At 45.7% G+C, this 16,263-nt stretch overlaps 1 protein-coding gene across 1 annotated transcript in view; it reads left to right on the plus strand.

Moving 5' to 3' along the window:
- UNC5C (unc-5 netrin receptor C) overlaps positions 1-15,306 on the plus strand; it is a 162,213-nt gene extending 146,907 nt beyond the window's left edge. The window contains exons 14-17 of the mRNA XM_089911279.1: positions 1,199-1,348; positions 3,312-3,476; positions 9,097-9,275; positions 10,023-15,306. Coding sequence (XP_089767405.1) covers positions 1,199-1,348; positions 3,312-3,476; positions 9,097-9,275; positions 10,023-10,188 — 660 coding nt within the window. The 3' untranslated portion in view covers positions 10,189-15,306. The remainder of the gene's footprint in view (positions 1-1,198; positions 1,349-3,311; positions 3,477-9,096; positions 9,276-10,022) is intronic.
- The last annotated feature ends 957 nt before the right edge of the window (positions 15,307-16,263 follow it).

Below are 16,263 nucleotides of genomic sequence, written 5' to 3' on the forward strand. Positions count from 1 at the left end.
TCAGTGATGTTGGTAAGCTCTGCACTTACTGGACCACAGTTCTGCACTGGGACCATCTATCTGTGCGGGAGTAGGTTCCCTATACACGCCTGTGGAATGGCCTGAGTGATCACCTGTGTTACTGAACCCCATGCTTCCGACTGAAATCTCACCAAAGAAGAAAATCGTATTTTGTTTTTATATTGTTATAAAATCCGTTATTTTCCTGAACCCCTTTGGGAAAAAAGGTCACAGATGCCTGCGTATTCTTATCACTAAAACTTTTACAGCACGAGAGGAACAAACTGCACCAGGACGGTTCAGACAGCAGAGGGGACTCGGGATGTTTGTTCATTGATAACTTATGGCTTGCTGATGTTTGGATAATTGCAGCTGTAGCTGGAAATGCTTCATTAACTCCCATTAGCTAGCTTGAGGAGTGGAAGTAGATACAGAATTTATCTTCGTGTTATATCTTTATAGCATAAGTAAAGTTACATAGCAAATTTAATCAGCCATGGTTCTTGAAAAATGAGGTGGTTTTTTAAAAAATTTAATCTGAGTGACTGTTTAGATCAATAGTTGGTGCTGAAAAATCCTCCTAATCTGTATCAGTGTACTTTCCTCTGTTAGAATATTTAATGAGCATATTTTTATTTTTTGATAATTGGGAATTGTGCAGTGGATCATTTTAAGCACAAATTTTATTTCTGTAGGTAAAGAAACTAAAAAAAAAATAGAAAAAGTGCCCAAAACACATTCCAGATTTTTATTTGTTAGCTGGTATTTCCAATCTAAGATCTGGTTTGCTTTCTAGTTGTTTGCCACTTTCCCTAAAAGTTCATTGAAAATCTACTTACGTATCTGTTTATCTACGTTTCTACCAATTTTTTCTTTTTGGGGGGATTCTCCCCATTTTGGGTTCTGATTGTCGTTGCCCCGTATTTGATTAAATACCCCACTTGTTCGTCAGGAAGTGTAGACTGTACTGAATGTACCGCACAACAGTGTCGTGTGGCTTGCTGACCCAGTCCATGGCCAGTAGGGCCCAGTCACGTGCAGACTGGCGGGGGCCTCAGTTGGAGGGTCTCGGGGCTGCAGGATGGAGGTCACGTGCTGCACAGTTAGGTTTTGGGGCTGGGGGCAGAGTGAGGAAGCATACTATGGAAGTGATGCCAGTCATTCATATTTGCTTTTGGTTTGGGACATGTCGTCGCAGGAAGTCTTGCAGCTCGAGAGACAGATGGGAGGACAGCTCCTAGAAGAACCTAAGGCTCTTCACTTTAAAGGCAGCACCCACAACCTGCGCCTGTCCATTCATGATGTCGCCCATTCCCTCTGGAAGAGCAAATTGCTGGCCAAATATCAGGTAAGGTTCCCAAGCTGAACTAAAGGCTTGGAGACATCTGCAAGAGGACTAGAATGATTTAGACAGAAGATACTCCCTTCCTTGAAAGTAATCCTATCTCAGTACTCGTTTGTCCAAAGTAGTTGGGGGGTGTTTAGGATTTTTTGAAAAATACTCTAGACATACTGGAGGAGATGCTTTTTTCTGAATTCTCTTTCAGATAACTTTACTATCAATGTTTTAGTAAATAAGATTTCCCAGTCCATCATGTCTATGCATTCTCAGAGTAATGTTAACATTGAATTGGTAAAAACCAGCCTCAGATGCATTCATAGGAGAAAGGGAACATTGTTATCCCACATGACACAAATTAGGCTTCAGCCTGGCTAGGAGAGTGCCTTTACATTGAAAACTTAGAAGGAACCTCAGCTTGGAAGCTGGGATAGCAAGTGAAAATAAAACCTGGTCAGGATTTTATTAGATAACAGCATAAAAATACTGGTCCCAAGTCCCACTGTATGTAGCTGTGTGTGGGAAAAACAAGACTCTCCAGAGGTGTTCGCCTCGTCCTCCATCAGCCAGCCCACGCTCTCAGGAGACTGTGTGATGGGATCCCGAGCCTCAGACCCATCCTAGGAGTCGTCGACACCCTTAGGCTCAGCAGTGAGTCCTTGTCTACACACGTGCAAATCCAATCCCACACCCTGCACTGTAGCTGCACTGGTTGTGATTTCCTGATGTAGTAAGTCATGAACATACTAGAAGGGATGAAGGGAAGAGTTTCAGCTGCATTCTTACTCTCAGATGTCTGGTACTTACACAGAAATTGTGGGAAACAAACCCACTGGTTTGCTTACAGTCTCGAGCTTTGTTGGGGGTACACGCTCAGCACTTGATTGAAAGATCGGCTTTAACTTTCTCATGAAATCTCCTCCTTTGCTTTCTTCTTTCTCTGATTTTGCAAGTGCCATAAAAGTCCACAGATCTTCCCCTTTTATGAACAATTCTTTTTGTGCAACCATAATGGAAAGTTGTTTTTATAATAATGATAACCTGATGTTAGTTTAAGCTAAGGCTGGCTGAGTTCTCACCATCTGCCAGACTCTCGTGTACTTTGATTAATCTCATTTAACCCCCTCCATTCAGGTACTCTGTTGCTTAGGTACAGTCTTTCACAGATGAAGAAACTGAGGAAAGGTTAAGTAACTTGCCCCAAACCACCGAGTAAGCAAGGGGAAGGCATCCTATTTGTACTGGATTTGGCTCCAGAGCCTGTGTTCTTAACCAACACGGTCTACCATTTTGTAACAATCCTTCTTCTTCCTTTATTGATAAAAAGATTCTTGGGCTCTGTGAGGTGATCTAGACTCATAGACAATTGCGTCTGTTAGAGGCTTGGTGCCTTTTAGGCCAAGAACTTTTCTGTGGCAGCTAATCAAGCCTCCGGTTTCCAACCTGTAGTGAGTTTTGACTTTCCCCATCCTGTGCAGAGGGAGGGCGTAGGCATGAAAGGGAACTGGGTCAGTGCGTCATCCTTTAGACTTTGCTTTTCTCCAGGGTACCATGGCAGGGGTTCCTTTTAATGGGCAATGACTGGAGTGTGTAGGTTTTATTTGGGCAATTGTCTAAACCTTAAAAAAAAGATCATTTATGATGTTTTCTTTGTTTTGGGGGGGTTTTTTTGTAAGTGACAGAGAAGTGGCAGGCTGGTTAGGTATAAGGATTCTGGGGCTGATTCCCTGGGTTCAGACCTCAACTCTGCCACTTTCTAGCTGTGGGACTTTGGGTGAGTTCTTTAACATCTCTGGGCCTCAGTTTTTTTTCACCTGAAAAGGAGGTTGGGATGTGCTTGTGCATGGACCCATCGTGAGGATTAAATAAGGTAATTAACATGTGCAGTACTGAGGTGAGTACTCCGCAGCGCGCTGATAGCTTCCTTGAGCGTTAGTCCCTCATTTGTGGCTCACCCTTTTATATGCTTCAGGAAATTCCTTTCTACCACATCTGGAGTGGGTCTCAGAGAAACCTCCACTGCACGTTCACTCTGGAAAGATTTAGCCTGAACACAGTGGAGCTGGTCTGCAAACTCTGTGTGCGGCAGGTAGAGGGAGAAGGGCAGATCTTCCAGCTAAACTGCACCGTGTCCGAGGTAAGAGGCGCTCATTGGTCTCAGACCAGAGGAGAGACCGACCTCCGGGAGGGCCAGTGGGGTATAAAGTATCTCCGTGTGGGAAGTCCTGAAAAGCTCTCTGGAGGGCCTGCTGGTTCATCGAATAGTATTTTTAATGAACACAGGGAGCTAAAATTATATGAAAGTGTAATAGAGGATCCCTTTCAAAAAACAGGACTTTTATGTTTTGTGACATGAACTTAAGGATCTTGTCCTAACTTTTTACACAGATCTGGACTTCAAGTATAAGGTTCAATTTAAGTATTGCACACATAGAGTAACTTTCCCCAAGCATCCCTGCTGTCCCATTCCTTGTATCCTCCGCCTCTCCTCCTGTTCTGGTTCTTTCCTCGGAACTCACCTGCTTTGCCTGACCGTGCACTCCCTGCCCCCTCCTTTGGCCTCCTTTCCTTTTATCTCCACGTCGAAAGGAGAAGTCTCTTGGTCTCGTTGCTCTCTTATACATCATCCTCCAAATAGAAGAGATGCCCTTCTCCCCGAGGTAGGAGAGACAGTCCAGAAATAGAAGTAAAATCTAGGCATTTCCCCCCTGGCGCCCATCACACTGCCTTTCCTCGCTGTGACCGTCACTTCCTTCAGGTGGGACTCTGTCATTTCTGAGATAGAGACATATAAAACCATCACAGCTATTTCAGACTTCTCTGGGTGGAAAGAGGGGGTGCTCATTGGTTACCTGGGACCCCAGGGCTTGGAGTTAGAACCATGGAAACGCTTCAGGCTGGAGGGACAAAAGGAAAAGGACAGGGTGAGAGGAAGGGGGCAGCACCGTCCGGGGCCTGTGGAGCTGAGCTTGGCGTTGCTTTTTGAGCGACAGCACAGAATTGTCATATTTTAGAAGTACAGCCGGACGGTATATGATTGAAAAGACTCCTTCTTCCTCGCTGTCTCATGCACAGTGACGAATGAAACGTCACCCTGTTCGGCGTGTCTCACTCCACATGTCGTATTTAAAGACAGTCTTCCTTAGCAAACCGAGGGGGGAAGCACGTCAGCCTTGATGCTGCCACCTCCTCCTTTCCCACAGCCTGGCGAGCTGCGGTCATCGTTTCCTCCCTCTGTTTCATGAGACTTTTGACTCATAAACAACTTTAGTCACAGGCCTCGGTGACATTCATAAGGCATGATCTTGGTGTCAGGGCGCCATGGCAACCGCCGGGCCTTTCTGTGCGCGGGCCCATCTCCCGGGCCCGCAGCACCACCCCTGCTGGCTCGGGAGGGTGTTTTCACTTTCCAGGCCCAGCAGGTCTGCAAAGCTCAATACCCACCCAGCTCCAGCCACAACAAAGGCTGCGGAATTCTGGGGGGGGGGGGGGGCGAGGAGGTCTGCTCCTTTGATGCTTGCTTTCTGTTCAGCATGAGCGATGGGATGAAAAGGCAGATGAACTGTGGCCGCGAATGAAAGCGTGCTGGTCAGGGCTGACCCCCCCCCCCCCGCCAGGCCCGCCAACCCCTCACCGAAGAGACAGTGTCACGTCATAGTGTGATCCGTTTAAGGACTTTCTTTCCTGTGCCAACACAGGGGAAAGATGATTTCTTTTGCAACCTGGTGGCAGTCAGCTCAGGCCGACCCTTTAGTCTCCTCAGAGGCCTGTGACAGACAAGCACACTTAGCGGGAGGAGGGGGGAGGCAGAAATGACCCGAGTCAGATGACTTTGGGGATTAGGGGCCACTCTGCTGCTTTTCCTTCTGGGTCACCGAGTCCCACCGTTGCTGTTAGCATTTGAATGCGGTGCATGTGGCCCGCAGAGCGGGGAGAGTTGGACTGGTACTGATGTCGGGAGCCAGGCTGTGTGCTGGTGAACAGTTGGCTCTGGAGAGCCCCGAGACCTGGATTCTCATCAAAAGCTCGAGGAGGGGTTCCCTGTGGCTGACAAGCTACAACCAACCAGAGAAAAGGCTCCACTGGTGGTGCCTGTCTTCTGGACAGGGCTCCTCCCTAGGGTCACACGGCAGGCTGGCAGGTGGCCCGGGGTTGCAGTTCCAACGTCCCATCTCCTGAAAATGAGCTTACTTGCCAGGAAAGCGCTGCTGCCCTCCCCCTGCCACCCACTGCGCAAGGCGTCACCAGCGCTCCTTTCTAAAGCTCCTCGGCCCTTGGCCTGCTGCCCCCCCCCCCCCAGGGAGACCAGGCTGTGCTTGACATAGACCGGGGTGATGTCAAGAGCTGGACGATTGTTCCTCTCTAGGGGCCTTGGCCAGAGATTCCTTACCTACAGATAAAGCCTTTAGTCTCACCGAAATGAAGTTTAAGAATGAAAATGCCTAGAAGAGTTAAAAGTATGAGGATAAATGATGATAAAAGGTTTTTCCTTAGAGGGACAGGGGAGGTAATAAAGGAGAAGCTGCCCATCACCAGCAAGAGGAAAAAAAAGTAGAGAAGAGAAAGAAGCTTCAGTCTCGTTAGGACTTTTAACTACAGTATAGACAAAGACGTTATAACCCTGTTAACTGTTGACACACAGCACTTCCGTGCACACAAAGAACAGTATTAAAGATGTACAAAGCCTCACTCTGCTATAGCCATCCTATCTATTCACCTCCTCTGTTTTCTATAACCTGTTCAAAAAGGACCCTTGGGAAAATCTAGTTTTTCTAAGTGACTTCAGGAAGAGTCAGAATACAGGAAAGGAAAGTCGTTTCTCCTGTGGAGTGTTGAAAATGTGTGCCATAGCAGCCGTTTGGTTAATGGTGAAAAATCATGTTTAACCAAGGGAAGCATAACATCAAAGACATGGTACCAATATCATAAACAATTATTATAATAAGTGTTCTGTGAGAGCAAACCTGGAAGTAAAAGAAGAACTAACAGCAACAGAAATTACTAGATGAAATTTGAATGTAAAGGTATATATGTATTTTTCTTTTACCTCCAAGGCTGCTGTCAGCCATCTGATAAGAGAGACAAGGGCTTGTTTCATGCACAAGGAAATAAACAGCCACAGTAGCCAGGGCTGGAGACTCAGGGTTTGAAGGCCCACGTAAAGTGCTGATAGTTCTTTATTCACCAAGAGAAGGGGGACAAAGTGTATGTGTGAGCAGAGCTTCCTGAGAGTCGTGCCTGCCTTACCTTCAGGACTGAACAGTGAGGAGAGCCTTACCTTTAGCCACGTTTAGTTGGAATGTGGCAGCACTATTCTGCGAGGTGGGCTTCTGTTAGGAACTGGCTTCATCCTCTCGCTCTACCAGAAAACATACCTTCCTCTCCTCAACAAATAGCAATTGAGTAGCTTCCACGTTCAGGGCACTGCCCTGAGGGTCATAGAAGTTCTGAGGATGACAAAAATACTCTCATCTCCAAGAACTTTGGGAAATCAGAGGAAGTCGCCCGTAAGTACAACCAGCGTGCATAGAGCAGACGTAGGAGGAGGACAGGGGCTGTGGGAAGTGCTGTAGGAGGGCTCCAGGCGGAGGGCTTTGGGCGGCTTTGCTCAGGGAACATGCTTTGCAGCCCACGTTTTGAGGTGTTTGCCTGACAGAGGTTAAGGAAAAGGGCAGAAGAACTCTCGAAGGTACATCCTTAAGAAAGGCGCTAGGAACAGTGAATGGTCCAGTGATGCCGGTGCAACCGGAGAAAGGCAGGAGCCAGGCTGCCAGGTGGAGGGAACACAGGGGCCCCTCGTCCACGGCAGGCCTGGCTCTGCAGGTTACAGGCATCCCAGGCTTCAGGCCGGCCCGCCAGGCAGGCCCTACAGATAACCTCATGGCCTGATAAGGAGTTGGGAATCCATGTGGTAGGAGAGCCGTTTAACACTTACCAAGAGAAGGCAGGAGAAACGTCAGTGCTGGGCTTTAGGAAGATGAGTCTGGCATAAGGGATAGACCGCAGGGAAGCAGCAGGGAGCTGGGGAGGCCACGAGGCAGCGCTATACCAAGCAGACCCACCCCCACCCCCACCCCGTGCAGACTCAGCCTCCACTGCAGGCCAGGGATGGGTTTCCTTCTAGGCCCCATTGTTACGGTCCAGACAAGAAGCAAGCAGGACTTGCAAGTGGGCCGTAGCGCTAAGCTGTGGAATGAGGTGTGATTTCTCCAAGCCTCTGCCCACCCCCGCTCCCCATTTTATACCTGAGAGAAGTGCTGGCCACTTGGGTGCAGACGTTCCCAACGTAAATCTGTTGAAAAACAAGAGTCCTCTCTTCTGGTGCCCTTTGTTTAAGCCCTATGCCCTTGAGGTCAGGAGCCCTCTGTCCTCGTGGTTCCTTGGAAAGAGCTCTGTGCCCAGTGCAGGGAAAGCTCTTTGGGATTCAGGGACTCCAACGTATCTCATACCAGTCTTTTCAGTCCTGCTATGTGCTGGAGTTGTTAACATAAAGGAGCCACTGGAATCCTCCGAGGCTCAGTTTGCCAAGCTTTGGGCTCTGAGGCCAGATATTGTGATCACAGCCAACACCACTTGATGGTCTATGGCAAAAAAATTTGTTTTGCTCTAACGTGCCCTCCAGAGCCCCCGGACGGACCCTGTGCCTTGTGATCGCACAAGCCTCGCAGTGGGCCTGGGCTGCTGATCCTGGAACACAGACAGTGGCCCCCAGGTGTAGGAACAGCAGGGTCTGGGAGGCTCTGGAGGGCGGGGGCACTGACGTCTGAGCAGAGCCCTCCACCAGACCCCGAGACTTCCTGATGGCTGGACCTGCGTGTGGCTGTTTTATCCTCCAGCAACTAATTATGTTCACCACCGAGCTACCTGCTCTGAAAAAGAGAGAGATGACATTTAAAGTAGATTAAGTGGATCTTCTTTTATTGCTTTAATAGTCCCCAGGCAACATTTGCTTTTCCAACCAGCAGAAGTGATCAGAAAATGATTAGAGTTTCTCCTGCAGATGAATTTCAGGTTTTGCAATCGTGCTGTTTTATGAGCTGAAACTATCTCAAGAGCCAATCTGTGGTTTTCTCTACTAAAATTAGATATAAAAACAAATAAGGGTGTACAGCAATTGGAGGATTCTGTTAGCAGCTTGCCCTAAAGCCAGGTACTGTGTTCGCCATTTTCTTTTAAATAATTAGTCTTAATTTGATGTCATTTGGAGGAGAGCTGTGTTCCATTTCATTCAACAAAAGCAGGCCCCGAGCCATCTTCTACAGAGGTTAGAGGGAGAATATACTCAAGCGTTTGCCCAGGGCTTCCCCTCAGGGTCAGACAGTCTCTAGAATCTCAGATCTAGATCAGTTCATTCTCAAAGAGCTGCCCTTCTGAACATTTCTCTCCCCCCCACCCCCCCCCCCCGGCCCTGAAATCTAAACCTTCAGCAGTATTGATATTCCCTTGCTCATCCTGGAGAATCCCATTAGAAAAGCTGTAATTGAATTACACCCGAGCTTTCCAGCTAGCCCAGTCCTTACAGAAGACCCATAAATCCAAGGCTGTGCAAAAATCAGCTCAGAATGTACCTCTTCCTCTCAGCCAGGTTACAGAGAATCACAACCGTCAGCCAGAAAGAAGCCATTCTCACTAAGGAGAATATAATAACATTCATTCTCTTCTTACCATTCAAAGCAAGGCATTATGTTGATTGGCTCAATAAGGATTGCTTTTGTCTTCAGAAATAATGCTGTGTTGTTCCCGTGCCTGAACTACAGGAACCTACTGGTATCGATTTGCCTCTGCTGGATCCAGCGAGCACCGTCACCACCATGACGGGACCCAGTGCTTTCAGCATCCCTCCCCCTATCCGGCAGAAGCTCTGTAGCAGCCTGGATGCCCCACAGACGAGAGGTCATGACTGGAGGATGCTGGCCCATAAGCTAAACCTGGACAGGTGGGTATGGCCAGGCTTCAGAACTAGTTCCTGTTAGACATTGGGCTCCAGGACTGATACAGCTGACTTAGGGCAACGTTCATTTTTTTTCTCCATCTCTACGTTTACTTACTTTTCATTATGACAACATGTATTAAGCTCCTACCTTGTATCTTGCACCATGGTCTTGCAAACACATTGTTGAGAGACATCCTGGGCTTACCTGACATTTGTAAATATCAGGTTTTGTGATCCACTTCGCAAAGCTGACAGGCTAAATCCCCCTAAATGATATCTCCATTCACTAATTTGTTCCTCGCCTCCTGTTGAGCAGGACCTAATGCTGGATGGGTCATGAACATGCTAAACACAGCGCTGCTAGGAAGTTATGAAGAGACCTCTGGAGCCTCTTCTTTGTAGAACGTTGCCGTCACTACCAAGCAAAAGGCATGGCATAACCTGTCAAAGATGATCAGAGCCTGGGCTGGAAAGAAAACATAAGTCTAGGATGTGCCCCACAGACATCTTGTCTCTTAAATTATCTTACTCAGAGTTGAGGTTCAAGTTAAGGCGTCACGTCTCCTGTCTGGGGCTGACCTAATTACGTATGGGCTAGTTGTTGAGAACGGCTCACTGCAAGCCACAGTTTCCCAAGTGGGTCCAGTTATACTTACAGAAACGCAGTAACGAAAAGGTTTAGTAAAAACTGAAAGGAAAACAGATCCGTACATCACGCCATTCAGCACATTTTCCCATTACCAATTACAGGTACTTGAATTACTTTGCCACCAAATCAAGTCCAACTGGCGTCATCCTGGATCTCTGGGAAGCACAGAACTTCCCAGATGGAAACCTGAGCGTGCTGGCAGCTGTCTTGGAGGAGATGGGAAGACATGAAACAGTAGTGTCGTTAGCAGCAGAAGGGCAGTATTGACCCAGGCTGGGGCTGAGAATGAAGGAGGAGAGTCACGGGGAGTCTGTGGACGTCCAGGGGCTCAGAGCTGAGGAGGAAACCCAGTCTAGACCAGTGAGCTCCACAGGCAAGATTGCAGCGGGAGAGAGAAGGAAAACAGACACAACTACCAATATACATGCCCACTCTACTCGGACATCGTCACAGGAGTTAAGAACAATTGTACAAATGTGTATCTTGAATTTAGAAATCAACCTAATTTTCCTCTTAGTTGGGCTGTATGCTGTGTGGTACAGGATCTTACAGTTTCCTAGGAAACGCTTTTTATTGCTATCCAGATATATGGATAAACTTTCTTAACAAACCCAGTTTCTACAAACGTTGTTTACATCAAATTGGACAGGGATGCAGACACTGTCCATGGCTCGTTCTATTTTTGTTTAAATCATTTGAAGTTGAAGCTGTGGACGGTTTGCTGTGTCTCTTTCAGATTAGTAATTTACAGAGAAATCACAGACTTTTCCTACAAATCATGTGCATCAAGTGTCTCAGAGATAATCCTCCCATCAGTGTTCTGTTTCTAGAACTTGTAGAACCAGTGTTACTGTTTGTATCAGGGAAGTGGAGAATCTAAGTATAAAGGAGAGAGAGCTAAGACTTCCTTATTCCTTGAGGGCACCCACCTCATGCCCTTGGGGAATAAAGCTATAGCGTGGCAGGGAAGACAGGGATTCATGTTCAGCCACACAAACAAGCATTTTTTTTTTCACAACATGTGTGTTTGTAATATGCAACTTGAAGTGGTTTTTTTTAAAAGAAAGGTATTATTATTATCATCATCATTATTATTGATGAGTATTTACAAGTATTCTAGTAAAAGGATTTTCTTTTAACTTGTTTTTGTTAGCAGTACTGTTAGTATTTAGGTATTGACCTGACCCGGGCACCTTCTCTTAACAAGGTGGGCGTGGTCACCAGTTTAATTAAACAGGCATTGCTTCCTTGACCTTTTGTCTTTCTCCCATCATTCTGCCTGGAAAGGAGGTAAATGCTTACTGGCTTTGTCAGTCTGGTCTCTGAGCTTGCTCAGGCAGGGGCTTTGTCCCCTGAGTCTCGTCACGAGAAGCGTTCAAGTGTTCTGATTCAGGCTTTACTCAGCATTGTGGTCACACAGCCCCACACACCTGTCGTGGGTCCTCTGTCAGTGTGGTTGAAGGAACAACCTCTGAGCTGGAAACCGGTTCTCATTCTGGGTTTGTCATTGTCTAGCTGTGCTACCTTGGGAGAGTCATTTACCCTCACTGGACCTCAGCTTCCTCACCTGTAAACTGAAGGGATGGGATTAGATCAGCTCAAGGTTCTAAAATGCTCGACTTCCACTGTGATGCTCCCAGTCTCCGTCATCAGTATGAAGGCCACAATGGACGCTGACCTGGATCATTTAAAGATTCATCTAGCCTTTCGCCCAGGCTACATTATGCCTTTCAAATAGTTCCCACTTGGAAGATAATTATTCTAACCTGTAACATATTTGTCATGCTTTCAAGTCTTGTCTTTGTGTCATTGCATCACGCTGTTCACCCAGAGATGGCATCCCTTTTTATCACTTTCTTTCCTCTCTTGGGACCAGTTGCCTTCCTGACTAGTTGCAAATTATGTTCTATTATTGTCTTGGTCAAAATTTTTTTAATTAAAAAAATTTTTAACTGAAAAATAGTCAACAGACTACTTTGTGTAAACTATGATATTTCCTGAGGACCATCACAGGCTCTTTGTTTTAACACAGGGACTCAATTCATTCAGCAGGTGGGGAATAAAGAGTCAACAGCCCAGGAGCCAAACCAAGATTGAACAACAAGCTCCCGTGCGTATGAATCAGAACTTTCAAACATGGCTGTGGTTAACTTTTGGGCTGGAGGTATCCAAGTTGCTGACTGGATTTGAATTAGAAATAATTTTATACCCTTTTCCCCTTCTTTCCACACATATTTCCTCTCCTGACTATTTTGGTAACTTTTTGATATTCCCAGGTTCCTCCATCCTCATCATCGAGAAACTGCTGATACCTTGTGGGGAGCCTTTCTTTCCTGCCTTTTTATTTCTTATCTTTTGTTTTAGATGCATATTCCATAATCTCTCTCAGACCACCCCCTGTACCATATATAAGAATATGTTACACTTATTGTGAAAGGGAAAGATTGCACTAACAAGTTCAGTGGATAATGCTTATACCAATGCATCTTTGACCAAAAGATGATAGTAAAATTCTACATTAAAAAAAATTTAATACATAATTTTTAAAAAGGAGGAGGAGGAAAGAGAGCTGTTGTCCATTGCTGCATCTTAAAATAACTCAAGGTTACTCACCATTACTGGTTTGGGGGGGCTGTCATCTGTGGAAGTCAAGAATTAGAAATCTGACACCTAAGGAGAAATAGAAAGGAGTAAATATGTAGCATTCAGATAAATCAATTCCACAACTGACTAAAAAAAAGTCATCAACACAGAACTATAGAACACAGCAGGAACTGTATTTTTGAGGCTCCCCCATTGAGGGGGGGCCTTTGGGGTTCACTTCGGATGCTTCGTGGTTTTCGGTTCTAAATCTCAGCACCGGAAACGGGCAGAGCGGTTGATTCCCTACAAGTGCGGTATTCATCTGTCATCAGGTGAATGGCAACTTCCATATGTACAGCACAGCATTTACATCAAATGATTTTCCCCGCGAATTCTGATTTCCTTCCTTGGGGGGAGTGAAGTAATCGCTGTTAGACTGCTCTCAAACTCGGAAGATCCAGACTCAGCAGTTCAGCGCGTAGGGAGCCGCCTTCTCAGCCATCCTGTGACACGTCCTGCCTGTCATTCCTAGGGCTTCTATGTAGGTTGTGAGCAAAGACCAGTTTACTTCATCCGGAAGGAAAACAAATCGATCACTTGCGCATGGTGCCATCTAGTGGTGGATAACACAATCTACCCTGCGTCTAATAGGAAAACTTGGGAAAAGTTGTTTGACCAGGGGAATGGATGCACATATAGCGTCTGCAGGACCTTTATGACAAACACACGTGGGGAAATTTTCACTTCTAGTTTTCTTATTCTCACATTGTTTTTCACTTAAATTAGCCATACCAAAAATTACATGTCCTCATGAGCCTAGTACATTTGTTACTAACTCGTTCATACACAACACGTCTCAAGTTGGGTTTTGGTTATAGGAATAACAGCAGTACATAAAAATCTGTACAAAACAGGTTTTGAAGAGTTGTCATTTTTAATATATTTTTCATTGGGCTTTATATGTTTTAAATCTTTTAGTTCTCTAGTATTTATTTTTGAGGGTGTAAGAAGCATCCACTTAGAAATAAGTTTTATATATGCAAATGAAAACAGTGCGTCTAATGAAGTGGAAACTGTGCTTGATAACCAAGGAGAAGAAATTAGCCTCCTGAATTTGGGGATCTAAAGACAGAGGTTTCCTCCTGTTTTCACTTTCCTCTCACCAAACTCATTGAAATTTCCTTTAAGTGATCTGGAAGGAACAGAAGTTAGATTCAGAGTTGATAACTGGGCACAAGGTGATGCCAAACATGTAACACCGAGGTGCTCACAGCCAGTAGCCTTTTCATAAACGGCATGAACACCAGTGTGGATACTCACCTCAGCTACCCAGAAAAATCCCCATATTATCACAGGAGCAATGTAAGCTCTTCCAAGGCAGGGCAATATTTGGGGTGAGGTGTCCGTTGTTAAGTTGCATAACCATTAGTCATTTTTACGTATACTATTATTTTGTAGATTTTAATCTCCCAACTTTCAAATAGTAGAACCATTGTTTAGGAAGAACTCATGGAGACTGAGTTCAGGACACTCAAGAAACTACACAGTAATAATTTTTTAGAGGTATTTCTCCTGTAAGAAGGATATCTTAAACATTCCAATAGTATACTCGTTTTTTTTGTTGTTGTTGTTTTTAACTTCTTCTGGAGAAGAGCAGACAAGGCTCTTGCTTATGTGTCCGTAAGTGTGTCTCTGTCGGGGACACAGCAGCTGTGTTCCTGGTCCACTTACTCCGCTGTCTCTATCATTAATGTTTGAGGAAGGAAGCAGTAGATGATCACTGGCTCCTCAGAATTCACAGCCTTTGCCACTACAAGGTCTGCCCCCATGAGGTCAAGCAAATAAAAATACTGACCTGCAAGAGAGTGTAAAGTAGGTAGAAAAAGTTTAGTTGTCGAATTCTCAGTCTGCAGGTCGAATGGGAGCATTGGCTCTCGCTGAGCAGTTGCTCTGGTCAAGGTGTCAGTCTCGCACAGAGGCCTCAGTCCTCAGTCCAGGTCCACGGCCGATGAAAGCAAGGATGACTGTGGAAACAGCCAAAGTGAAATTGGGTTTTATCCATCTTCTCTGAGAACAGGCGAGCTCTTGTGAGTCAGAACGCCATTGCTCAAAGCCAGTTATCTGTAAAGATGATAATGGTCAATGAGCATTAGATTTTATGGATCCAATAAGGAAACTATTTTTATTATTATCTCAAGGTAATCAAACATTGTTTTACCTTTCGAGTGCCTCATAGCACCAACTATTACACTTTGCTTTTTCGCTTTTTTTCTAACCTTACTGAGCTAATGTTGACTGAAATCCTTAGAACTTTGCCTCTGTGCACTGAAGGGCTGTTTCATTACCCTAAGAAATCTATTTGTATAATCTCTGGCTGTAATGATGACTTTGAAATAGTTCCTTTGCCTCTCAAATGATTTTTTTTCCCCCCATGGAATAGGCATGAGGGGAATACATACATTGTAAGCATTGTTCATTTAAGGCTGTGTTCATACAGGTCAAGTAAGCCAAATGGAGTCATAAATATCTCCAGAATTCATGCCTGAAACCTCCTATTTTTGAAAAGTAGGGAGATGGCCTTTTATGTCACTGGGTGGGTTTCTGATACAGGCTAACAATTAACTTCCTGATCCTGTAGTCTTATAAACCTTGTGATTGCTCCCATTTTGGGAAATCCTGCTCTAAAAATCTGTCTTCAGAAGAGTTCATGGCGCCCAGCTTTTTCAGTGGCCCTGTCACCTCCCTGTACTGATCTACAGGTAGGATATTTATGGGCTCATGAAACAAAACATAACGTACACTCCCGGCCCTATTTTAGCATGGTCGAGGGCAGTGTTGCCAGGACAGACAGGAACTCCACAAATGCGCTAGCACACAAACCAAGCAGGTATAAGAGGCTACTTCCCAGCCCACTGTATACTTAGACTTTTGCGTATTGCAGAGAGCTGTCCAGAGATCTTCCGGTATCCCTGCAGAGTGTCAGGAGAGTCTTGGCCTACCAGCTATGGAGTAGGAAACAAGGAAGGTGCCCTGAGATAAGGTCAGCTGCCCACCAGGCAAAGCATTTGCTACCGTATGCCAGCCTCTAAACATGCCATTTCAGATGGTGCCTCAGCAAAATTCTAAGTTGCTGAGGCCGTAGCACTTCAGGGTCTTTAATTTAACAAACATGCTCAAATCCTTCGTGCCAACCTTAAATTCCAGAAGTCTACTGGACTTGGCACTATCACAGCTGCTGCTGAACCTGATGGCACCTACCCAGGGTGGAAAAACCCTCAGTATTGAGTTCAGAATGTGAATCGTAGGCAATTTTTGCTGATCGGCAGCCTAAGAATTGATGAGCCCTTGACCTCTGAATATCAGCACTTCCGTGAGGCAACATCCAAGAATCATGACCCGAACTATGTCCTGCATGCTAAACCTGTTCAGAGCAGCACAAAAGAGCAAGAAATCCACAGCCAGTGGAAAATGCTGGACAGCAATCGGAACAAGCTGAATGTGCGATCTGCATTCTCCCCTTTGCTCTTTCCCAGGCCTCCCGTTGGTAATGAGGCCCTCACCCTCCCGATGGGATGCGTTTAGCCCAGTTGCAGGACTAGCATCCCTGTATGTGTGTGTGTGTGTGTGTGTGTGTGTGTGTGTGTGTGTGTGTTGTGTGTGTGTGTGTGTGTGTTGTGTGTCAAGGTGTTGTATGTGTTCACTGAGTTTAATGTTGACCTGTCGCAAGTTGGTGACCTTCCTCTTCGCTCTTTCTAAAGA

The sequence above is a fragment of the Delphinapterus leucas genome, chromosome 5 (genome assembly GCF_059928025.1).
Source record: "Delphinapterus leucas isolate spDelLeu-1000000601 "Yukka" chromosome 5, BTC_Dleu_Yukka2, whole genome shotgun sequence".
In the NCBI taxonomy this organism is placed as follows: domain Eukaryota; kingdom Metazoa; phylum Chordata; class Mammalia; order Artiodactyla; family Monodontidae; genus Delphinapterus; species Delphinapterus leucas.